This window comes from Triticum urartu, chromosome 5A, assembly GCF_056163025.1.
Source record: "Triticum urartu cultivar PI428250 chromosome 5A, HENAU_Tu73, whole genome shotgun sequence".
Lineage (NCBI taxonomy): Eukaryota > Viridiplantae > Streptophyta > Magnoliopsida > Poales > Poaceae > Triticum > Triticum urartu.
Window position 1 is genome coordinate 264100326 of NC_141877.1, and position 25339 is coordinate 264125664.

The 25339-nt window shown below is 45.0% G+C and overlaps 1 protein-coding gene across 1 annotated transcript; it reads left to right on the forward strand.

The window, feature by feature from the left end:
- The first annotated feature begins 17777 nt into the window (after window positions 1-17777).
- Window positions 17778-18317, forward strand: LOC147970998 (uncharacterized). Its single transcript, XM_087523775.1, has one exon. It carries the CDS (start codon window positions 17778-17780, stop codon window positions 18315-18317), a length of 540 nt encoding a protein of 179 aa, XP_087379901.1.
- The last annotated feature ends 7022 nt before the right edge of the window (window positions 18318-25339 follow it).

The window sequence follows — 25339 nt, forward strand, 5'->3', positions numbered from 1 at the left end:
CCGACCTAGGGCCGTGTCCGACTAGGACTCCCGGCCCGTTAGGCTATTTAAGCCGGGGGGGAGGCCCAGCCAGAGCTAACCCTAGCCCGAGCCGCCCCCAGCTCCCGCCGCCGCCGCCGCCGCCAACGGACGCCACCGCCACTGCACGCCGCCCGAGGTCCGCCGCCGCCTCAAAATCTGCGCCGGTTTTTTTATTTTTTTCGAAAAACCGTTCGTTTAGTTTTTCTGGTTTTTTCCGTTGGTTTTTTTTAGATTCGGTTTTTTTAAGTAGATCGGTTTTTCCGGTTTATTTAATTTAGCGAGCGTTCGTTGTTTTTCTTTTTCTCGGATTAAATCCGCGATTTTTCTGATCGTGATTCCTGATCCGATTTTCGTTTTAGTATAACTTTTCGCTCGTTTATCGGAATCAGGTGATTCAAGCGCCTAGAGTTTCGTCTCGAAACCCTCTATCCGTTTAACCAACTTAAACAAGATTTTGCTACTGTAAAATTTGCCCTAGATCCAGATTAGTAGAACGAAGTTGTTTTCTTTCGCCGTTTGACTTTCGTTGCTTTGTTCGATTTGTTTCTTTTTGCCAACCGGAGTTCTTAAGTTGAACCTTCTGGTTAGATATCTTATTTGAGTTTTACCAGTGCATTAGATGAGTACTTATTGTATGCTTGTTTGTTTGTCTGCGATAGAATACCCGGAGTGCGACGCTTGTTACTTCGAATCTCTAGGTTTCCCGGATCATCTGCAAGGCAAGTAACACTTTGATCATACCTTTTCTACTACCCAGTTTTATTGCATTAGATCAATCCTCACACATTGCATGATTAGGATCTAATTAAATTGTGGGATGGGAAGTAGTTGAGGTAGTACCTATTACCTGTTTATTATCAAACCTTTGGGAGTTACTTCTACGTTTGCTTATTATGCCATGCTATGCTAGTAGACGTGGATTGGGTGAGTGATATCCATGACAGATGTGAGTTTTGTTAATTAATGGTTTATCTAAGGTGGCAACCTAAACACACATCTGGGTGGATTGAGGTACCTGGGTATTCCAGGATTGCCTGTTTTCTTTTGGACCGCCACCCAGGCTCAAAGGGATCATGAGACTATTCATACTAGAAACTTCCGTGTGTAGCCACAAGCTATTATGGGCTCTAGCATAGTTACCTAAGTCATGCGAACTCTTACAGTGGTAGACTAGCAGATGTAGGTGGTACGGTCTACCTGATCATAAGGTGCTAGCGCTTCTGAAAGACTATGTCTCGGTCATCCGTCTTCTCAAACACCCTGTAGTGCGAGAAACCCAACGGAGGCGATCGAGTCTTGTGGGGAAAAGTGCGCAAACCTCTGCAGAGTGCAACAAACTAATCATGGTTAGCCGTGTACCCAGTTATGGACAACTTGAGTATCTAGTACCTGGATTATCATGTGAATCTCAACATGTTACTCTAAAATTAATTTTGTTGGGTTATGTTTAATGATGATGCTTAATTGGGATTGAGAATGCTGTCAACCATTCTCAATGTTTAACAACTACCATGATAGATAAATAAATCTTATTCCTTTGAAGTAGGGAAAAATTGGCTTTATGCAAAACTGTAACCATAGAGCTTTCCACCAGCCAAATATGCATATAGTATAGCTGTTTCATTCCATTACTCTCTATGTGTTACATTGCCAGCATATTCCATGTGTTGACCCGTTTCGGGCTGCAACGTTAATGTTGCAGACTTTTCAGACGACGATTAAGGAGTTTTAGGTTGTGGTTCTATACTCAGTGATGCCGTTGGAGTTGATGGACTCACTTATCTTCCAAGCCTTCCGCTGTTATCGTTATTAGATGGCCTTAAGCCATATTTATTGTAATAAGTTCTCTTTTGAGACACTCGATGTAATAAGTGTGTGATTGCTACTCTGATATAAATCCTCCGAGTACTGTGTGGTGTCAGCATTACTGATCCAGGGATGACACCGGAGCACAGAGATCAGACTGTTTGAGGTCTGGTCGCTACATACTTGATGAAAAATAAGCCTGAAACATTTCAAAAGTTCAAAGAATTTCAGAGTGAAGTGGAAAATCATCGTAACAAGAAAATAAAGATTCTACGATCTGATCGTTGACGAGAATATTTGAGTTAAGAGTTTGGTCTTCATTTGGAACAATGCAGAATAGTTTTGCAACTCACGTCACCTGGAACACCACAGCGTAATGGTGTGTCCGAACATCGTAACCACACTTTATTAGATATGGTGCGATCTATGATGTCTCTTACTAATTTACTACTATCGTTTTGGGGTTATGCTTTAGAGATGGTTGCATTCACGTTAAATAGGGCACAATCGAAATCCGTTGAGACAACACGTTATGAACTATGGTTTGGCAAGAAACCCAAGTTGTCGTTTCTTAAAGTTTGGGGCTGCGATGCTTATGTGAAAAAGCTTCAACCTGATAAGCTCGAACCCAAATCGGAGAAATGTTTCTTCATAGGATACCCAATATAGACTGTTGGGTGCACCTTCTATCATAGATCCAAAGGCAAGATATTCGTTGCTAAGAATGGATCCTTTCTAGAGAAGGAGTTTCTCTAGAAAGAAGTGAGTGGAGGAAAGTAGAACTTGATGAGGTAATTGTACCTACTCCATTATTGGAAAGTAGTTCATCACAGGAATCAGTTCCAGTGATTCCTACACCAACTAGTGAGGAAGCTAATGATGATGATCATGAAACTTCTATCAAGTTACTACCGAACCCCGTAGGTCAACCAGAGTAGGATCCACACCAGAGTGGTACGTTAATCCTGTTCTAGAAGTCATGTTACTTGACCATGACAAACTTACGAATTAAAAGTGATGATGAGAACAAAGTATGGAATTTGGTTGACTTGCCCTATGATCGGCAAGCCATAGAGAATAAATGGATCTTCAAGAAGAAGACTGACGCTGACGGTAATGTTACTGTCTACAAAGCTCGACTTGTTGCGAAAGGCTTTCTACAAGTTCAAGGAGTTGACTAAGATGAGACCTTCTCACCCGTAGTGGTGCTTAAGTCCGTCTGAATCATGTTAGCAATTGCCGCATTTTATGATTATGAAATTTGGGAAATGGATGTCAAAACTGCATTTCTTAATGGATATCTTAAAGAAGAGTTGTATATGATGCAACCAGAAGGTTTTGTCGATCCAAAAGGTGCTAAAAAAGTGTGTAAGCTCCGGTGATACATTTATGGACTGGTGCAAGCATATCGGAATTGCAATATACGCTTTGATAGTGTGATCAAAGCATGTGGTTTTATACAGACTTTTGGAGAAGCCTATATTTACAAGAAAGTGAGTGGGAGCTCTCTAGCATTTCTGATATTATATGTGGATGACATATTGTTAATCGGAAATGATACTGAATTTCTGAATAGCATAAAAGGATACTTGAATAAGAAATTTTCAATGAAAGACCTCGGCGAAGCTGCTTATATATTGGGCATCAAGATCTATATAGATAGATCAAGATGCTTGATTGGACTTTCACAAAGCACATACCTTGATAAAGTTTTGAAGAAGTTCAAAATGGATCAAGCAAAGAAAGGGTTCTTGCCTGTGTTACAAGGTGTGAAGTTGACTCAATGCCCGACCACTGAAGAAGATAGAGAGAAAATGAATGTCATTCCCTATGCTTCAGCCATAGGTTCTATCATGTATGCAATGTTGTGTACCAGACCTGATGTGTGCCTTGCTATTAGTTTAGTAGGGAGGTACCAAAGTAACCCAAGAGTGGATCACCGGACAACGGTCAAGAACATCCTGAAATACCTAAAAAGGACTAAGGATATGTTTCTCGTTTATGGAGGTGACAAAGCGCTCGTCGTAAACGGTTACGTCGAGGCAAGCTTTGACACTGATCCAGATGACTCTAAGTCACAAACTGGATACATATTATTATTGAATGGTGGAGCTGTCAGTTGGTGCAAGTCTAAGCAAAGCGTCGTGGCGGGATCTACGTGTGAAGCGGAATACATAGCTGCTTCGGAAGCAGCAAATGAAGGAGTCTGGATGAAGGAGTTCATATCCGATCTAGGTGTCATACCTAGTGCATTGGGTCCAATGAAAATATTTTGTGACAATACTGGTGCAATTGCCTTGGCAAAGGAATCAAGATTTCACAAGAGAACCAAGCACATCAAGAGACGCTTCAATTCCATCCGCAATCAAGTCAAGGAGGGAGACATAGAGATTTGCAAGATACATACAGATCTGAATGTTGCAGACTCGTTGACTAAGCCTCTCTCACGAGCAAAGCATGATCAGCACCAAGACTCCATGGGTGCTAGAATCATTACTATGTAATCTAGATTATTGACTCTAGTGCAAGTGGGAGACTGAAGGAAATATGCCCTAGAGGCAATAATAAAGTTGTTATACATATTTACTTATATCATGATAAATGTTTATTATTCATGCTAGAATTGTATTAACCGGAAACTTAGTACATGTGTGAATACATAGACAAACAGAGTGTCACTAGTATGCCTCTACTTGAGTAGCTTTGTAACACCCCGGATGTAACTTGCCATATTTATAACTCTGACTCTTGCCATTTTCGGAGATTCCCTTCGTGGTTGGGTTTTGTCTTCGTTTTGCTTTTTGTTCATGTCGTGCATTTCATATCATGTCATCATGTGCATCGCATTTGCATTCGTGTTCGTCTCATGCATCCGAGCACTTTCCCCGTTGTCCGTTTCGCAATCCGACACTCCCACATGCACTGGCGCACCCCTCATGTCTCTTTTCGTGAGCGGGAGTTAAACGTTCTCGGAATGGGCCGAGATTTGTCAAGTGGTCTTCGTACATCACCGGTAGACCGCCTATCAAATTTCGTTCCATTTGGAGTCCATTTGATACCCCCAACGTTTAACCGGGTAACCGCAACAGCCTGTTTGGGTTGCAGCCCAACACCCCTCCAAAACAGCCCAATAACCCATCTAAACCATCTCCATGTCCTCCATCGTTGGATCATGATCGTGTGGGCGAAAACCGCACCCCATTTGGACACTCCAAACTCCCTCTACCTATAAATATGTGCATCCCCTTCAAAATCCGGGTCCAAACCCTAAAAAAATCATCCCCGCCACCACCGGACGCGTCCGCGACGGCCGGCCACATCCGCCGCCGCCGCCAGACGAATCCCCCGTGCACCGCCCGCTCCGCCGCCACCACGCACCCGCGCCCGACGCCGTGTCCTCTGCCGCCCTCCGTCCTCCACCGCCGTCGCGCCGGATCCGGCCGGAGTTCGTCGCCCGACCACCTTCCTCCTCTCCGGCCACCTCTCCGGCCAACTCCGGCGAGGCCCCCCAGATCAGAACGAGATCCACCACCCCCGTCAACCAAATGCCATCCTGTGACCCGGATCCCTCCGTCCCACTCCGTCTCGTCCCGCGTTGACTTTCGCGAGGTGAAATTTCACCAAGTCCCGGAGGTCTTTGTAATTTTCATGCCATGTTCATCATGTCGTATCTCGGCGACCGTGGCTCCAAATCATACATATGATATGTCAAATTGTTTGTCTCGTTCAGATTTTCATGTTAGAAGCATTTCCATGCATATTACCGTCCATTATGATGTCATTTTCATTGATGCAAGCGTGCTATAAAATGTTAGCTGCTGGTACTTATCAGATCATGATGATTTGTCATTTTTGTTGCATTTGATGTGTGCATCATATGAGCATGAGGTATACATGTGTTATGAACTACAACATGCCATCTTTACAAGGGAGCTTCTCTTGTATTTTTGTGATCTTTGTGGTGTCTAGAACAAGCATGCAAAGTAGGCTCCATAATGTTGCTGTTTTCAGGGACTTAGGATTTTGCTAAGTCTTTTTCCTGCTGTTATTTTGATGCCATGTAAACTTGATGATAGAGTGAGATCCGTGCTTATGTTGAGATACTTCAGTAAGGATGTTTTGAACATGCGGTTATGATATATCCATCCATTCCCCTATTTGAAATTATGGAGTGCTTTAGCATGTCTTTTTCTTGCTCTACTTTTGCTATAAAATGTTCCTGGAAGAATTTCAACATGTTAATCAACATTTCCATGGTTGTTGCTAGTGATCCATGCATCCTATGAACTTTCTCTTGCCTTGGTTAGCTTCATAAGCATGTCATCTTGCTATTGGTATGCTTATGTTGTCATTTAATGCTTTGTGGTGAGTGGCATGAGCTCACAAGGTTGCTATCATAATTCTGTTTATGCCATGCTTTGTTTTTCACCAAGTCTGAAACTGTTAATAAAACTTGCTATGTTTACATGGGTGCCATCATATCTTATGTGCCTTTTTGGCTCACGTTCAGTAAGGGACTTTGGATATCTGCTTTTAGTAGAATCATGACATGCCTTTGCTTACCATTATATGTTCCTAGAGCATGTTGTTTGCTTGCTCTAAATATTGCTTCCTGATGTTGTTTTTGACATGTTAGTAATTTTCACTGTCTGTGAAGCTGATATCTTTTGCACTTTTGCCATGCTTGTTTGAACCTGTTCTGGTGTGATTTAGCTGTAGCTCAGTGTTCATGTTTTGTCAAGCATCTCTTGTAAATTACTGCCATATGCCTTGTTAATATGTTGGAGCACAGTAGCTTAGTTTCTTGTTGCATTCTAAGTGGCATCGTGCTGTTAATCGCAGTTTTGCGTCATCCTTGTTTTGCTTGCCATTTGCAAACCGTGCATCCATTTCAGGTGATCTTTATATCGATTTCAAACAAATTCATCTCACCTTTCCAGCGGCATACTTGGTTTGCCAACTTGATGCCTGGTACATTCTTTCCCTTCCGGAGCACGCATATGCATTGCATATCATATCTTGCAAATCATGTCATGTATTGCATCATGTTGCTTGTGCATTGCACCGTGATTGATTGTTGTTCCATTGCTTGTGTTTTTGCCTTGGGTAGATCCGGGAGACGAGTACGTCATCGAGGAACCTGTTGAGTACGCTACCGAGGATCAAGCTTTCGACAACTCTGAGAACTTTGTAGGCAAGATGACCATACCCTCAAAATCACTTCTATATTTGCTTGCTAGTTGTTCGTTCTATCGCTATCTCGCGCTACCTACCACTTGATATATCATGCCTCCCATATTGCCATGTCAAGCCTGTAATCCACCTTCCTAGCAAACCGTTGTTTGGCTATGTTACCGCTTTTGCTGAGCCCCTCTTATAGCGTTGCTAGTTGGAGGTGAAGTCGAAGTTTGTTCCATGTTGGAACATGGATATGTTGGGATATCATTATTATATCTTAATTACTTTAATGCATCTATGTACTTGGTAAAGGGTGGAAGGCTCGGCCTTATGCCTGGTGTTTTGTTCCACCCTTGCCGCCCTAGTTTCCGTCATACCGGTGTTATGTTCCTTGATTTTGCGTTCCTTACGCGGTTGGGTGTTATGGGAACCCCTTGACAGTTCGCTTTGAATAAAATCCTCCAGCAAGGCCCAACCTTGGTTTTCACATTTGTCACCTAAGCCTTTTCCCCTTGGGTTCCGCGGACTCAAGGATCATCTTTATTTTAATCCCCCAGGCCAATGCTCCTCTGAGTGTTGGTCCAAACTGGGCGATGTTCGGCGTCCCCTAGGCAACCAGGGTCTATGCCAACCCGACGTCTTGCCCATCCGATGTGCCCTAAGAACGAGATACGTGCGACTCCTATTGGGATTTGTCGGCACATCAGGTGGCTTTGCTGGTCTTGTTTTACCATTGTCGAAATGTCTTGTAACCGGGATTCCAAGACTGATCGGGTCTTCCTGGGAGAAGGAATATCCTTCGTTGACCGTGAGAGCTTGTGATGGGCTAAGTTGGGACACCCCTGCAGGGTATAAACTTTCGAGAGCCGTGCCCGCGGTTATGTGGCAGATGGGAATTTGTTAATATCCGGTTGTAGAGAACTTGACACTTAACTTAATTAAAATGAATCAACCGCGTGTGTAGCTGTGATGGTCTCTTTTCGGTGGAGTGGGGGAAGTGAACATGGTCTTGTGTTATGCTGGAACGTAAGTAGCTTCAACATCACTTCTTGATCACTTCTAGCTTCTCGACTATTGCGTTGCTTCTCTTCTCGCTCTTATTTGTGTATGTTAGCCACCATATATGCTTAGTGCTTGCTGCAGCTCCACCTCACTACGTTCTCCTACCCATAATCTTAAATAGTCTTGATCTCGCGGGTGTGAGATTGCTGAGTCCTCGTGACTCACAAATACTTCCAGACAGTTGCAGGTGCCGATGATACCACTGTAGGTGATGCTACCGAACTCAAGTGGGAGTTCGACAAGGATCTGGGTCGTTATTACGTTTCGTTTCCTGATGATCGGTAGTGCAGCCCAGTTGGGGCGATTGGGGATCTAGCATTTGGGGTTCTCTTCCTTTATTTTTGTTCCATAGTCGGACCTTTGATTGTACTTTGGATGATGTATGGATTATTTATGTATTGTGTGAAGTGGTGATTGTAAGCCAACTCTTTATCCCTTTCTATTTAGTACATGGGATTGTGTGAAGATTACCCCTCTTGCGACAAACCTACCATGCGGCTATGCCTCTAAGTCGTGCACCGACATGTGGGAGATATAGCCGCATTGTGGGTGTTACAAGTTGGTATCAGAGCCATCCCCGACTTAGGAGCCCCCTGCTTCATCAAAACGTTGACGTTGTTGAGTCTAGAACAAAATGTTGAGTCTTAGGATTATATATATCGGAGAGTAGGATTCTTTTTACTCCTCAGTCCCTTCGTCGCTCTGGTGAGGCCTCCTGACGTAGAAGTTTTGACTCTCCTCTCCTCAAATTTCACAAAAAAAATTAGGATCACGCAGGTATCTTAGAATCGTTCCGATAGTCTTGTGATGAGAACATTGTGCTTGGTGCCTCCTGACATTTAGGGGTTGTGGCAGTGTCCCGAGGAGTTGAGCTCCGAGGTGTTGTCATCACAATTTTATCGTTGCAGTTCTGGAATACCTGAGTTCGCCGACATCGAAAATCTCTTTTATGCAGTTGTTGGTGAGATAACCTCGACGCCACCCAGTACTAGGGCGGGAGTTCGGGAGTATTTCCATAACTCGTATAACAGATGCTTTTTGAAGGTTGAGGTACATGATTTTCGAAGGTTTCTTGGCTATGTGTTGAAGGATGGATACAGCTGGATGTAGGGATTGTTGGTTTGGGTGAGATATTATGCTTCCCCTATATCCCCAACACCTGATTGCATAACCAGAAAGTTTCGGGAGTTTTATAGGTGGGAACTTAAGTAGTTCTAGTATTTCTTCCCGTGGATATTTGGTTTGTGATTGGGTAATCCTTACCACTTATTTGTTCATATTTGTACTTTGTTGCTTTATTCATCTACCTTTATCTAAGTGGCTTCTCAACCTAATGGGCATGTGATGATTTACTTTGGAATTCATTCGTTCATCCTTGTTTGAATGTTTATTTGTGAAGACTACATGTTGTAATTTTGATCCATTGATTCAGCTTGTCTATCTGTATTTCAAGATTCTAACGGATGTCACCCTCTTCAGGATGGCTCCTCCAAGATGTTAGAATCCGCCACCACCTCCACCTCCGGAGGCATGGCAAGCTGTCATGGCAGCCACCAACGCCAACACTCAGATGCTTTTGCAACTCTTTCAAGAGCGAAACCAAGGGCAAGGCAACCAAGGAAATCAAGGCCAAGGCAACAATCAGCCTCCGTTTGCTACCCTCAACCAGTTCCTCGCAAACCAGCCAAAGTCTTTCAGCAAATGTGCCGAGCCACAGATGTCGACGACTGGCTCGTGGACATCTGCAAACATTTTGAATGTAGCAATGTCAGACCTGAGGACTTTGTCAAGTTTGCTTTGTTTCAACTCAAGGACCAAGCTGCTGAGTGGTATCAACAATACAGAGATTCCAGAGGAGGTCGTGTGATTAGGGATGATTTCCGCCAAGACTTCAAACCTCATCACATCCCACCAAGTGTTGCTGAGAGCAAGCGTGAGGAGTTCCGCAATCTCAAGCAAGGCAGCATGTCCGTGTATCAATACAATATCCAGTTTCAGAAACTTGCTTGCTTCGCTAAGCAAGACGTTCCTGATGAAAAGAGTATGATCTATCAATTCAGAGGTGGCCTCAGAGAGGATCTGTAGTTAGCTCTCGTGCTTCTTGAGCCGACCAAGTTCGATCAATTCTATAACATGGAACTAAAGCAAGAAGCTTCTCAGCTCAAGTGTGAGGTATCTAAGAAGAGAGTCGGGGACGCAATTCAGTCTTCTTCCTCATCACAAGTGGCAGCTAAGCAACATAAGTTCTGGTTTCCTCCTCCTCCGTTTCGCCAGCCCTACCAGCAAAAGAGCAAAGGTGGCAATGGATCTTCCCACCCATCCAAACCAGGCTATCAAAACAAAGCTCAGTCTCAAACTCCAAGGTCAAGTGCTCCTTATCATCGTCCGCTCTCAAAGGTTACTTGCAACAAGTGTTAGCAAAAAGGGCACTATTCAAACAAGTGCTTCAACCAAAGGCGCGTTCCGCCTCCTCCTCCTGTGAGATCTTCCAGCAATGCAGTGGTAAAGCATAATTCCAAGTCTACAAGGGTGAACATGATGAACGCAGCTCAAGCAGAAGTTTCTTCAGAAGTGATCATGGGTAATCTTCCAGTCAATGATATTCCTGCAAAACTCTTATTTGATACTAGTGCATCTATTTCATTCATATCAAAGCCTTTTGCATCCATGCACGATTTGCATACTGTCGATCTGCCTAAGCCGATAGCGGTTTCCTCTCCGGGTTTGTTCATGAACACCAAAATGATGGCTCCGGATGTTTCCATCAAGATGGGAGACTATAAATTTCTGTCTTCTCCAATGGTTCTTGGTGATTCTGATATTGATCTAATTCTCAGCATGGACTGGCTTTCTAAGCACAAGGCTCAGCTTGATTGTGCTGCAGGGAGATTCAATTCACACACTCTTCTTAGGAGGTGATCATCTATGCCACTCGGGACGAAACCATTCGACTATTTTCTCTCAATGAGAAGGGCGAGTTGAATGCCATCTCTCAAATTCCAGTCGTTTTTGAATACTAAGACGTCTTTCCAGAAGAGCTTCCGGGAATGCCCCCTCACCGGCCAGTTGAATTCGTTATTGATCTTGAGCCTGGCACGGAACCTGTTTGCAAGCGTCTCTACAAGCTTGGACCAGAGGAGTTGAAGGAGTTGAAGAAACAGCTCGATGAACAAGAGCGTATGGGTCTGACCAGACCGAGTTCATCTCCATGGGGTTGTGGTGTTCTTCTTGTCAAGAAGAAGGATCGAATGGAACGACTCTGCATCGACTACCGTCCATTGAACAAGAAGACAATTAAGAACAAGTATCCACTTCCCAACATCAATGAGCTATTTGAGAAACTTAAAGGTGCCAAAGTATTCTCCAAGCTTGACCTCCGGATGGGTTAACATCAGATTCGCATTCGTGAACAAGATATCCCCAAGACAGCATTTAGAACAAGTATGGTTCTTATGAATATACTGTCATGTCTTTTGGCCTTGTCAATGCTCCTCCAACGTTCTCTCGCATGATGAACTTTATCTTCAACCCTTACACAAATGATTTCATCCTGGTGTATATCGATGATACCTTGGTCTTTTCTAAGAATAAGGAGGATCATGACAAGCATTTGAGATTGGTGCTCGACAAACTCAGAGAGTATCAATTCTATGCGAAGTTTTCCAAGTGTGAGTTCTGGCTTGACGAAGTTCTTTACCTTGGTCATATCATCTCTGCCAAAGGCATCGCTGTTAATCCCAAGAAGGTGTTTGCAATTGTGAATTGGGAACCTCCTCAGAATGTCAAGCAGCTTCACAGTTTTCTTGGGCTTGCAAGCTATTGTCGGAGATTCGTTGAGAATTATCTAAGATTGCAAAGCATCTTTCCAACCTCCTCCAGAAGCATGTCAAGTATGTTTGGACGCCTGAGTGTGACGTTGCTTTCAACACCCTCAAAGAGAAGCTGGTCACAGCTCCTGTCTTGACTCCTCCTGATGAATCCAAGCCATTCGAAGTTTTCTATGATGCTTCCTTGCAAGGTCCCGGTGTTGTGTTAATGCAAGAGAAGAAAGTTGTGGCTTATACCTCTCGCCAGTTGAAGCCCAACGAAAGGAACTACCCCACTCACGATCTTGAGTCGACGGCAGTTGTCCATGCATTATTAACATGGAGACATCTCTTGTTGGGAAGGAAAGTGGACATCTTCACAGATCATAAGAGCCTCAAGTACATCTTCACTCAACCCAACCTCAACCTCAGGCAGACTTGATTGGTCGAAATGATTCAAGAATATAATCCAATTATTGAATATACTCCACGCAAGGCCAATGTCATTGTAGATGCTTTGAGCAGGAAGGCTATGACAGCCTGGTTTTTGCCCTCTTTCATTTGTTTGAGTTTTCATTTGAAATTTTTGGAAACTTGGAGTTTTTGAATCTTTTCATTTGGACTTAAACACTTGGGCATCCTTGGCTTTCATCCAAGTGTCCACTTCTCTCCCAAACCATCATTTCACTTATGATCCACCAAAAAATAATCTTTGGAATATTTTTCTTAAATGAAAAATATTCATTTTCTCTCTAAAACCCTAAGCCAAATCTGTTTGCTCCAAAGCAACCCTAATTTTTATGGCTCAGAAAATTCTAAGATAATTCACAAATATTCTAGGGACCCTAGGGCACCTCCCTGAGCAAAAATATTTCATCACTTTTTGGAATATTTTTGCTACAGAAAATCTTTTCTATTCTAGAATGAAATGGTGGTTTCTACAGCAACTACCATTTTACTTGCTCCATTTGACCTGATCTTTCTTGTGCTTATTTACCTTAGTAACTCCAAGCTAGCCTCCAAAGCACAGCTTCAAACTCCCAGCCATTTGACCACTGTAACATCACAAAGTTACTGTCCAGAAACTTACCAGACTTGTAAAACTTTCCCTACTGCACCTGGATCCAAACCAAACCGTGGTAAACTTAAAAACCACCGCGAACAACATGCCAGACATGAATTTTGGACGAAGGCTGCCCTGTGGAGAGAGTTCACGCGGTGACCACGCGTGTCCATGATGCCAGGCATGCGTGTCGACACAGTCTGGGAGCCGCCGAGCGCTCTGTTCGCGCGTGCTCGCTTCCCCCGACTGCCAAACCTAGCCAAAACTCGCCACCATCATCGTCTCGATACCATTAACTCCAACCTAGCACTCGCTGACGCCGGAGCTCACCGCAGTGAGCACGAGCAAGGTTCGGCCAGCCCAACAGTGCGGGCGCACTGTGCTCGTCGTCACCCCCCTTGATCATGTGCTCGTCTCCGCTTGCCCACAGTGGCCGCGTGACCTCCGTCGCCTTCTTCCCCTCTCACTGACACCGCTCGTCGCCGGGCGCCGTGGACAGGTGTCCACCAGCGGAGCCCGAAGCACCCTCGCCGCTCGCCTATATATAGAGCCCCTCCCCAACCTCCTCGAGCATCCTCCAGCACTCACACACACTCGAAGGTCGAGTAGGAAGCCGTAGCCCGGCCGGGCAGGCCTCAGGCCGCCGTCCCCGAACTCGAGCTCGCCGGCGATCCCCTCTGGTCACTGCGGCAGCTCCAGCCCCTCCCAGGCCTGGGCGACCCCTCCAGGGCCTCCGCCCCTCTCCGGTGAGGCCGTCTCGCCCGCTTGGAGCCCCTGGAGCGGCCTCTGCTCGCCGTCTTCTTCAACTCCGGCGACCTCCTTGTTCTGCCTCCGCTCGCGAGCTCGATTCCGACGCCGTCCGACCACCCCTAGCCACGCTACGGGTATGGGCAGGTGCGCCTTGACCTCCTCTTGCCATCCGTCCCTCCCGTTTTGGCCAAAGGGCCCTCGTCGCCGGCGAGAGCTCTGGCGAAGCCGTGGCCATCTATGTTTCCCTCTCCCTCTTCCCCCACCTGACTAGTAGGGCCCGCTAGTCAGTCACTCAATACGCGCGTGAAGCGGTACGAGTGGTGGCGCCCCTGGGCTTTACGCCTTTGACATCACCCCCCAGTCTTTTTCTTTTATTCTGATTCATTTGAATTTACAAAACACTTCAAACAGTTATAAATTTTTAACCATAAGTCCAAATGAATTGATTCTTTTTGCATTGTGTTCTTTGAAAGGAAATCTAATAGCTCACCAAGGATGAGATTTTTCTGAGCTGTTTAGAATTTCTGGTGAATTTCAGAAGTGTTCTTGATATTTTCTTTTGTGTTTAAAATTAATTTTAGAAGGTGAGGCTTGTCTTGAGGATCACCAGGAGGCTTGTGAACCTCATCTGCACTAAGGCAAGCCACAGCAACATTTTTATGATGCCATTGCAATATTTGTGGTTTTTCCACTTGAATGAAATGATTAATCCATGCATTTAAAGAATTATTGAATTATTTGTATTCTGTTAAATGTTGAATAGTTGTTATGCTTGATTTATAGAATAGTTGAAACTAGTTTAGTGAATAAAGCAAGTTAAGATTTATTTGAGGTGATGTTAGAAATTATTTTGTTATGCATGGTAGTTATTTTAGCTATACTTTAGCCTTCCTAAAATTGGTAAAAATTTGTTAGAAAATATTCTGTTAAATATTCTGTTAAATCATGTTACTTCTTTTACAGAAAGTTTGAACTTAATTTAGTGATAAAGAAAGTAAGGATTGTTGATTGAAAAATCTTTTGCTATGCATATGAAAAAAAGTTCTCGGGACTGCTTTCTTGCATAAGAAATTAATGAAACTTGTTACAAAAATATTTTTTGGTTAAGTTATGAGTCATTTGAGCTCGTAAAGTAACGTGAGTTGTTGATGGTCATGCTTGGTGTATAGATGACATCGGTCATTTTTATGATGCATGTGTTGTTTTGCATTTCATGGCATGCTATGACACCGGTCATTGTTAGTTTAAAGTTGAAACTGAAAATAACTCAACTTGAATACACCATTGACTGGGTCATGGTGCCGCTGAATTGAGCTCTTTCCAGTGCAACCACATTTGCCTTTATGAGGGGCCTTGATTCAGCCATTGACACGGCCTCTGGTCGGTGCCTCAATCTAGGGAAGGTTATGTCGTGTTTTCCCTGGCCCGGCAAGCAGGCATAATCTTGTGTGCTCGTTAATGAGATTATGGTACCGATTTCCCCAAGTGGGAGTTTCCCCAAGTGGGAGTTTCCCCGAGTGGGAGTTTGGCCACGACGGTGGTCGGGGTGTCTTTGGTAGACACGGGGCCACCCAAGACCAGCCCGTTGGGGATTTGGGTCGGAGTGGCCGGGAGAGTGCTGTGACAATGGAGGGGTTTCGTCAGAATGCCGTTGGTCCACCCGAATGGGAGTGCGAGGCCATGGGTTCCGTGGTGTGGGTCCAGTGTGCTACCTCTACAGAGTGTATAATCTGTTGATAGCCGCGTCCACGGTTAAGGACACCTCGTAGTAGGTCCCACCATGAGTCAACGAACAATAAAAATTGCACACTAAGCTGTAAACTTTGCATTGTCAAGGATGGCAGAAAGGCCATCGAGGAATTTGGGACCAGATATTGGTTGTGGTTGTGATCGCCATAAGGATCACGAGTCATTGTGTTTTACCACGCTGGTGGTGTGTTTTACCATGTTGGTGGTGTGTTTTACCACGTTGGTGGTGTGTTTTACCACGTTGGTGGTGGTTGTGATCTAAGGATGATCACGGTTGGTAAGTTGTCCTGAGGGACGTTCGAGCATGATCACAGCATGTTGACATATAGTGTTGCATCATTAATAATTGGCTAAATATCATGATATTGTTTGTCATTATGATTATGCTTGTTGTGAGCTTGCAAGTACATTCAATGTACTGACCTGGCGTATCATGCTAGATTTCAGGAGAGTCTCGTTGGAAAGGAGCGTTGTTCAAGTCTAGATCGTGTCCACATCGGTGTCCCTGTGAGATGGAGCTTCCGCTACGACGTTATTCCGCTGCCACGTAGTTGTTCGAGTCGAGGCCCCTTTATGTTCACTAAATAATGTACATATTGATCAGCCGCACCGAGTGTGCCGCTTGGCCTCGACCGCTGTTGTAATATGAACTCTGTTCTGCTAGCATCAATAAAGCGGTTGTTTTCTATACCAATATGTTGTGTGTTGCTAGAAGACATGGTCTCTGGGCTGGCAATGCAGGGTAAACTGGTCACTCTGAGCCAGGGTGCCACAACGATTGGCATCAGAGCCGCGCTGACTGTAGGCCACGCTAGGCTACGACGTGTTAACTGGACTCTAGGCGCGAGTAAATTTGAGTGCCGGTAGCAGTTATAGCTGGTTGTTGCATTCTAGTCATTTGATTATTATTGTTATGCTAACCTGCTAATGGTTGTGAGTGTAGATGGCTCCGGTGTCGTATTCGTGCCAGTTACAGCTGATGCCGTACACGTCACCACACCTTCTCCGCAACGTGTGGTGTCGGTTGTACCCTCACGGAGACGAACCAGTCTACCGTGTGTACCGGGAGCGTCTAGCAGACTCAGTGTATGAGTATCACGCAGTGGTTACTCTGCGCACCAGTTCTGATTCCGGCTCTTACACTCGCACTTCTCGGAGCGGATACGCCTCCACCGCTTCTCAAGTTGTCCAGTTTGCCGCATTTGAGGTCCTTGTCAAGCTTCATTATACCGAGGTTCGAATGCAGCACCACCCAGGTTTCTTTTACTACCCATCTCTACACGACAATGGTCGTGTACGTTTTCCTCTCATTGACCCGGAGTCTGATAGTGTTGCTAGCCATCTTGCTCGTTATATCACTGCTAGCTATCTGATGATCCATGAGCTGGCTCGAGAGCTGACTCGTGCCCGTAGTGCTTTAGCCGCTACCTTGGTCACTACTAGATCCACCACTACTCCGTCCTCACTGCGATTTACCCCGTATGTCCTAGTTAGTTCTAGCCCTCCTATTTCGCCGGTTACTCCCCCAAGTAGCACAGGCGTCTCCGCCGTGAACCCTCTCAGTGCTCCTGCCGAGTGGATCTCACTTCTTGCTACCCCTGCAGCCCCGATGCTTCATCCTACCCCTGCCCCTGAGGGAGAGCCCTTGAGGCAACGTCGTCGGGTTACCTTTAACCCAGAGGTTTCCGTTAACCACGTCAGTTCGGGATCTAAGACCGCTTCAGGGGAGGACACCGCAGCACCAGCAGAGCAGTAGTGTCTTTGAGTATTCGCAGTCATCTAGATGGTGTACGGATGTAGTTGTATGAGTCATGATGCTTCATGTATGAGAGTAGTGGAACCAGTCATGTTGTTTAATTTTCATGTATGAGTCTATGTATAATTATGTTGGGACTTTAATCGCTGTATTTTCTTGCTCTTTTTTGTCTTTTTCGAGAGTTGTTGCTGGCTTTTCCCCAATTTTATTCTTGGATGTCTCTCATCTCGATTGCGTTGCCTTGGGAAAAATACTCAATAGGATGACGTGGGGAGGCAGTAGTAGCAACGTTCGCGAGAGAACTCCTGTTCGTCGTTCCGCACGACAGGAAGGATATTTTCCCGAGCCGGACGTTCAGCCACCACCTCCACCGCCTGATCCTCCCTCCACCGAGGAAGTTCTGCGTATGTTTGAAGAGAAAAGGAACAATGAACTGATTGAAATATTGAGAAGTGTGCAAGCTATGGTTGGATAGAATGGAAATCAGAATGGTCACCACTCAAAGCTGTCAGATTTTCAGAGGACCAATCCACCCAGTTTCAGTCAGGTTGTTGACCCATTGGATGCAGACGATTGGTTGCGGACCATGGAGAAAAAGCTTGAGATCGCCCGTACTGAAGGAAATGATAAAGTCCCATTTGCAACCCATTACCTTGAAGGCGCAACTGCCATATGGTGGGAAAATACAAAAGCCATGTGGCCAATTGATGAGGAAGTCACCTGGGAAAAATTCAAGGATAAGTTCCGCAAGTATCACATCCCTACTGGAGTTATGAAGGCCAAGCAGTGTGAATTTCTCGCGCTCGTCCAAGGAAATCAGTCTGTGGCTGAGTATCTGCAAAAATTCAATCATTTGTCACGTTACTCTCTGTATGACGTGGCCACTAAAGAAAGGAAGATTGACAGATTTCTTGGAGGTTTAAATCCACAACTTCGGTGTGATCTCAGTATGTTTGATTTCACCGATTTCCAAACTCTGGTGGACAAGGCGTTCATTGTTGAACGGGAGCACAAGCTTATATCGGATAATAGGCCTGCTAACAATGACAACAAGAGCAAGTTTGAGCCAAAGAAGGATGGACAACCTGTGCAAAAAGCTCGTACCAAATTGGCAGCAGAATGTTAACAGGACCACCACTCAAGTCAAGAATATTGTAACCAGTCCAACACATGAGGAGCGCCAGCGCAATAATACTTGTTTCATTTGCGGGCAGCCCGGACATTATGCCAAACAGTGCCCCAAGAACAACAAAGTGAATGCTTTGAGCAAGCCACAGGTCAACTTTATGGAGTCAGGGCCAACCCAGCAAAACTTCATTGGGCACGTAAATCATATCTCCGCCGATGAAGCCCAAGAGAAGCCAGAAGTCATCATTGGTATGTTTTCTATTAATGACATACCTGCAGCAATTTTATTTGACTCTGGGGCTTCCCATTCTTTTATTTCTCAGAGTTTTGCCGCCCAAAACAATTTTCCTCGCACCATTTTGGGCAAAAATATGCCGGTACAAACCACGGGATCTATAATCAAGAGCAATCTAGTCTGCCGTGATCTGGAGATAAATATCAACGGGATCCACTTTCCAACATCTCTGATAATCATTGAGTCTGAACAGTTGGATATTATATTGGGGATGAATTGGCTGACCAAATATCAAGTTTGTATAAACTGCGCAACCCGAGAAGTCAGTTTGACCAGTCTGGATGGGCAGCTCATCAAATTCTATGCTCGCAAGCATGTACCCAAGCCAGAACTAGTTTGCACCGCTCTGGTTGAGTTGGAAATTATTCCTGTGGTCAGTGAGTACCCTGATGTGTTTCCAGAAGAACTGCCAGGCATGCCACCAAATCGGAAACTGGAATTTGCCATAGATCTTGTGCCTGGAACCGCACCAATATACAAGAAGTATTACCGGATGCCCTCATCAAATTAGTGGAACTAAAGAAACAGCTTGACGAATTACTCTAGAAGGGTTATATTCGTCCCAGCTCTTCACCGTGGGGGTCACCTGCAATTTTCGTGGGAAAAAAGGATGGCAGTCTCCGTATGTGCATAGATTACCGTCAGCTGAATGAGGTCACCATCAAAAATAAATACCCACTGCCAAGGATTGATGATCTATTTGATCAGCTCAGTGGGGCTAACGTATTCTCAAAAATCGATTTATGGACCGTATATCATCAGCTCAAGATTAAAAAGGAAGATATTCCTAAGACCGCATTCACTACACGATACAGTCTTTACGAATATACTGTGATGTCCTTTGGTCTCACCAATGCCCCTGCCTTCTTCATGCATATGATAAACAAAGTATTGATGGACTTCCTTGACAAATTCGTGGTAGTCTTTATCGACGATATCCTCATTTACTCCAAGAGTGAAGAAGAGCATAAGGATCACCTCCGAGCAGTGCTACAACGGCTCCGCAACCACCAGTTATACGCCAAGTTCAATAAGTGCGAATTTTGGCTCAAGCAAGTCGGGTTTCTCGGACATGTACTATCCGCCGAAGGTATAGCCGTGGACCCGAGCAAAGTAAAGGATGTGCTCGATTGGGTACCGCCCACGACCGTAACACAGATCCGAAGTTTTCTCGGATTAGCTGGATACTATCATCGTTTCATTGAAGGGTTTTCCAAAATTGCTAAACCTATGATGGAACTGCTCAAAAAGGATACAAAGTTTGAGTGGACAAAGGACTGTGAGAAGAGTTTTAATGAGCTAAAGACACGACTGACAACCGCACTGGTATTGACTCTTCCAGACATTTATCGCAACTTTGATGTGTACTGCGATGCCTCGAGACAAGGTATTGGTTGCGTGCTGATGCAAGACAGCAAGGTAGTGGCATATGCATCACGCTAGCTACGACCACACGAGGGAAATTATCCTACTCATGATTTGGAATTGGCTGCAGTGGTTCATGCATTAAAAATTTGGAGACACTATCTCATTGGAAAAAGGTGCCAAATTTTTACCGACCACAAAAGCCTCAAGTACATCTTCACTCAGCCAGATTTAAATCTCCGTCGGCGAAGATGGTTAGAGTTGGTCAAGGATTATGACCTTGGAATAAATTACTATCCAGGAAAGGCCAACGTCGTTGCCGATGCGCTCAGTCGAAAGCCTGTTAGCTTAAATGTCGTGTTAACATCATTGCCTACCGAACTTCAAGAGGAGATTGCTCAGCTCAACTTGGTCATCGTGGACGCTGGTCTCACTAATATTTTGTAAGTAACCCCCACACTCGAAATGGAAATCCGCAAGGCCCAGCCAGACGATGCCGAGCTACAAAAACATGCAAGGCATCCCCCGGATTTCTTCAAGGACAAATTCGGTACCCTCCGATTCCGTGGACGAATTTGTGTACCAGATCAACTGGACTTGAAAAAGAAAATCTTGTCAGAAGCACACGAATCCTTGTATTCCATTCATCCGAGAGGTACGAAAATGTATGAGGACCTTAAACAAATATTCTGGTGGGATGGGATGAAGAAAGACATTGCCTATTTTGTAGCCTGTTGCGACATATACAACAAGGTGAAAGCAGATCATCAGAAGCCAGCTGGACTTCTCCAACCACTGCCAGTTTCACAATGGAAATGGGATGATGTTTGCATGGATTTCATTACCGAATTACCTAGGACTCAGCGAGGAAAAGACACAATCTGGGTTATAGTGGACACCCTCACCAAGGTTGCTCACTTCATACCGATCAGCACCAGATACAGAGCAGATGAACTTGCACAACTGTATGTATCCAGAATCGTCAGTCTGCATGGAGTACCACGGACTATCACTTCCGACCGAGGTTCTTTATTTACCTCCGCTTTCTGGTCCCGTCTCCATAAAGCCTTGGGGACAGCACTGAAATATAGTACTGCTTATCACCCTCAGATGGATGGTCAGACAGAGCGAGTAAATCAAATACTCGAAGATATGTTGCGAGCCTGTGTGCTAGCCAACGGGGCAAAATGGGAAGATTGCTTGCCATACGCCGAGTTCACATATAACAACAGTTTCCAGACCAGTCTAAAGATGTCATCATATGAAGCTCTATATGGTCGTAAGTGCCGCACTCCTCTAAATTGGTCTCAAGATGGAGATAGCCATATCTTTGGAACCGATCTCATGATGGAAGCTGAGAGACAAGTCAGGGAAATCAGAGACCGACTGCAATTGGCCAAATCCCATCAGAAGAGTTATTATGATGCAAAGCACCGGCAGGTTAGTTTTGAACCCGGAGAACACGTGTACCTCTGAGTCACTCCAATGAAAGGTGTTAAGCGATTTCAGACTCGTGGAAAGCTGGCACCCAGATTCATTGGTCCATTCCCAATTATGTCTCAAGTGGGTATGGTTGCATACCAATTGGAACTACCCCCGGAGTTGTCAGATATTCACAATGTGTTCCATGTTTCGCAATTAAGACGATGCATATCCCCGCCTGAGAAAAGGACTGCACTGACTGAGATAGAATTGGCAAAGGATTTAACTTATGAAGAAAGACCGTTCAAAATTTTGGATCAAATGGAAAGGGTCACTCGTAACAGAGCCAGAAAAATTTACAAGGTTCAGTGGGAGCATCACACAGAGTCAGAAGCAACTTGGGAGCAGGAAGAATTCCTTAAGGGTCAGTATCTAGAGTGGTTTTCCCAAGCAACCGAATCTTAAGGACGAGATTCATTCTAAGTGGGGGAGGTTTGTGACAGCCTGGTTTTTGCCCTCTTTCATTTGTTTGAGTTTTCATTTGAATTTTTTTGAAACTTAGAGTTTTTGAATCTTTTCATTTGGACTTAAACACTTGGGCATCCTTGGCTTTCACCCAAGTGTTCACTTCTCTCCCAAACCATCATTTCACTTCTGATCCACCACACAATAATCTTTGGAATATTTTTCTTAAATGAAAAATATTCATCTTCTCTCTAAAACCCTAAGCCAAATCTGTTTGCTCCAAAGCAACCCTAATTTTTATGGCTCAGAAAATTCTAAGATAATTCACAAATATTCTAGGGACCCTAGGGCACCTCCCTGAGCAAAAATATTTCATCACTTTTTGGAATATTTTTGCTACAGAAAATCTTTTCTGTTCTGGACAGAAATGGTGGTTTCTACAGCAACTACCATTTTACTTGCTCCATTTAACCTGATCTTTCTTGTGCTTATTTACCTTAGTAACTCCAAGCTAACCTCCAAAGCACACAGCTTCAAACTCCCAGCCATTTGACCACAGTAACATCACAAAGTTACTGTCCAGAAACTTACCAGACTTGTAAAACTTTCTCTACTGCACCTGGATCCAAACCAAACCGTGGTAAACTTCAAAACCACCGTGAACAACATGCCAGACATGAATTTTGGATGAAGGCTGGCCTGTGGAGAGAGTTCACGCGGTGACCACGCGTGTCCATGATGCCAGGCATGCGTGTCGACGCGCTATGGGAGCCGTCGAGCGCTCTGTTCGCGCGTGCTCGCTTCCCCCGACTGCCAAACCTAGCAAAAACTCGCCACCATCATCGTCTCGATACCATTAACTCCACCCTGGCACTTGCCGACGCCGGAGCTCGCCGCAGCGAGCACGGGCAAGGTCCGGCCAGCCCAACAGTGCGGGTGCACTATGCTCGTCGTCACCCCCCTTGATCCTGTGCTCGTCTCCGCTCGCCCACAGTGGCCGCGTGACCTCCGTCGCCTTCTCCCCCTCTCACTGACGCCGCTCGTCACCGGGCGCCATGGACAGGTGTCCACCGGCGGAGCCCGAAGCACCCTCGCCGCTTGCCTATATATAGAGCCCCTCCCCAACCTCCTCGAGCATCCTCCATCACTCACACACACTCCACGGTCGAGTAGGAAGCCGTAGCCCGGCAGGGCAGGCCTCGGGCCGCCGTCCCCGAGCTCGAGCTCGCCGGCGATCCCCTCTGGTCGCTGCGGCAGCTCCAGCCCCTCCCAGGCCTGGGCGATTCCGACGCAGTCCGACCACCCCTAGCCACGCTACGGGTACGGGCAAGTGCGCCTCGACCTCCTCTTTCCATCCCTCCCTCTCGTTTTGGCCAAAGGGCCCTCGTCGCCGGCGAGAGCTCCGGGGAAGCCGCGGCCATCTCTGTTTTCCTCTCCCTCTTCCCCCACCTGACTAGTGAGGCCCGCTAGTCAGTCACTCAGTACGCGCTAAGCGGTACGAGTGGCGGCGCCCCTGGGCTTTACGCCTTCAACGTCACCCCCCCAGTCTTTTTATTTTATTCTAATTCATTTGAATTTATAGAACACTTCAAACAGTTATAACTTTTTAACCATAAGTCCAAATGAATTGATCTTTTTGCATTGTGTTCTTTGAAAGGAAATCTAACAGCTCACCAAAGATGAGATTTTTCTGAGCTGTTTAGAATTTCTAGTGAATTTCAGAAGTGTTCTTGATATTTTCTTTTTGTGTTTAAAATTATTTTCAGAAGGTGAGGCTTGTCTTGAGGATCACCATGAGCCTTGTGAACCTCATCTGCACTAAGGCAAGCCACAACAACATTTTTATGATGTCATTGCAATATTTGTGATTTTCCCACTTGAATGAAATGATTAATCCATGCATTTAAATAATTATTGAGTTATTTGTATTTTTTAAATGTTAAATAGTTGTTATGCTTGATTTACAGTATAGTTGAAACTAGTTTAGTGAATAAAGCAAGTTAAGATTTATTTAAGGTGATGTTAGAAATAATTTTGTTATGCATGGTAGTTATTTTAGCTATACTTTTTCCTTCCTAAAATTGGTAAAAATTTGTTAGAAAATATTCTATTAAATATTCTGTTAAATCAAATTACTTGTTTTACAGAAAGTTTGAACTTAATTTAGTGATAAAGAAAGTAAGGATTGTTGATTGAAAAATCTTATGCTATGCATATGAAAAAGTTATCGGGATTGCTTTCTTGCGTAAGAAATTAATGAAACTTGTTACAAAAATATTTTTTGGTTAAGTTATGAGTCATTTGAGCTAGTAAAGTAACGTGAGTTGTTGACAGTCATGCTTGGTGTATAGATGACATCGGTCATTTTTATGATGCATGTGTTGTTTTGCATTTCATGGCATGCTATGACACCATTCATTGTTAGTTTAAAGTTGAAACTGAAAATAACTCAACTTGAATACACCGTTGACTGGGTCATGGTGCCGCTGAATCGAGTTCTTTCCAATGCAACCACATTTGCCTTTATGGGGGGCCTTGATTCGGTCCATTGCCACGGCCACTGTTCGGTGCCTCCATCTAGGGAAGGTTATGTCGTGTTTACCCTGGCCCGGCAAGCAGGCATAATCTTGTGTGCTCGTTAATGAGATTATGGTACCGATTTCCCCAAGTGGGAGTTTCCCCAAGTGGGAGTTTCCCCGAGTGGGAGTTTGGCCATGACGGTGGTCGGGGTGTCTTTGGTAGACACAGGGCCACACAGGACCAGCCCGTTGGGGATTTGGGTCAGAGTGGCCGGGAGAGTGCTGTGACAATGGAGGGGTTTCGTTGGAATGCCGTTGGTCCACCCGAATGGGAGTGCGAGGCCATGGGTTCCGTGGTGTGGGTCTAGTGTGCTACCTCTACAGAGTGTATAATCTATCGATAGCCGCGTCCACGGTTAAGGACACCTCGTAGTAGGTCCCACCATGAGTCAACGAATAATAAAAATTACACACTAAGTTGTAAACTTTGCATTGTCAAGGATGGCAGAAAGGCCAGCAAGGAATTTGGGACCAGATATTGGTCGTGGTTGTGATCGTCGTAAGGATCACGAGTCATTGTGTTTTACCATGTCGATGGTGTGTTTTACCACGTTGGTGGTGTGTTTTACCACGTTGGTGGTGGTTGTGATCTGAGGATGATCACGGTTGGTAAGTTGTCCTGAGGGACGTTCGCGCATGATCACAGCATGTTGACATATAGTGTTGCATCATTAATAATTGGCTAAATATCATGATATTGTTTGTCATTATGATTATGCTTGTTGTGAGCTTGCAAGTACATTCAATGTACTGACCTGGCGTGTCATGCCAGATTTTAGGAAAGTCTCGTTGGAAAGGAGCGCTGTTCGAGCCTAGATCGTGTCCACATCGGTGTCCCTGTGAGATGGAGCTTCCGCTACGACGTCATTCCGCTGCCAGTAGTTGTTTGGGTCG

What these genes read in the sequence shown, in the direction of transcription:
- LOC147970998 (XM_087523775.1), top strand. Translation starts at nt 17,778, where the DNA reads ATGGAGAAAAAGCTTGAGATCGCCCGTACTGAAGGAAATGATAAAGTC.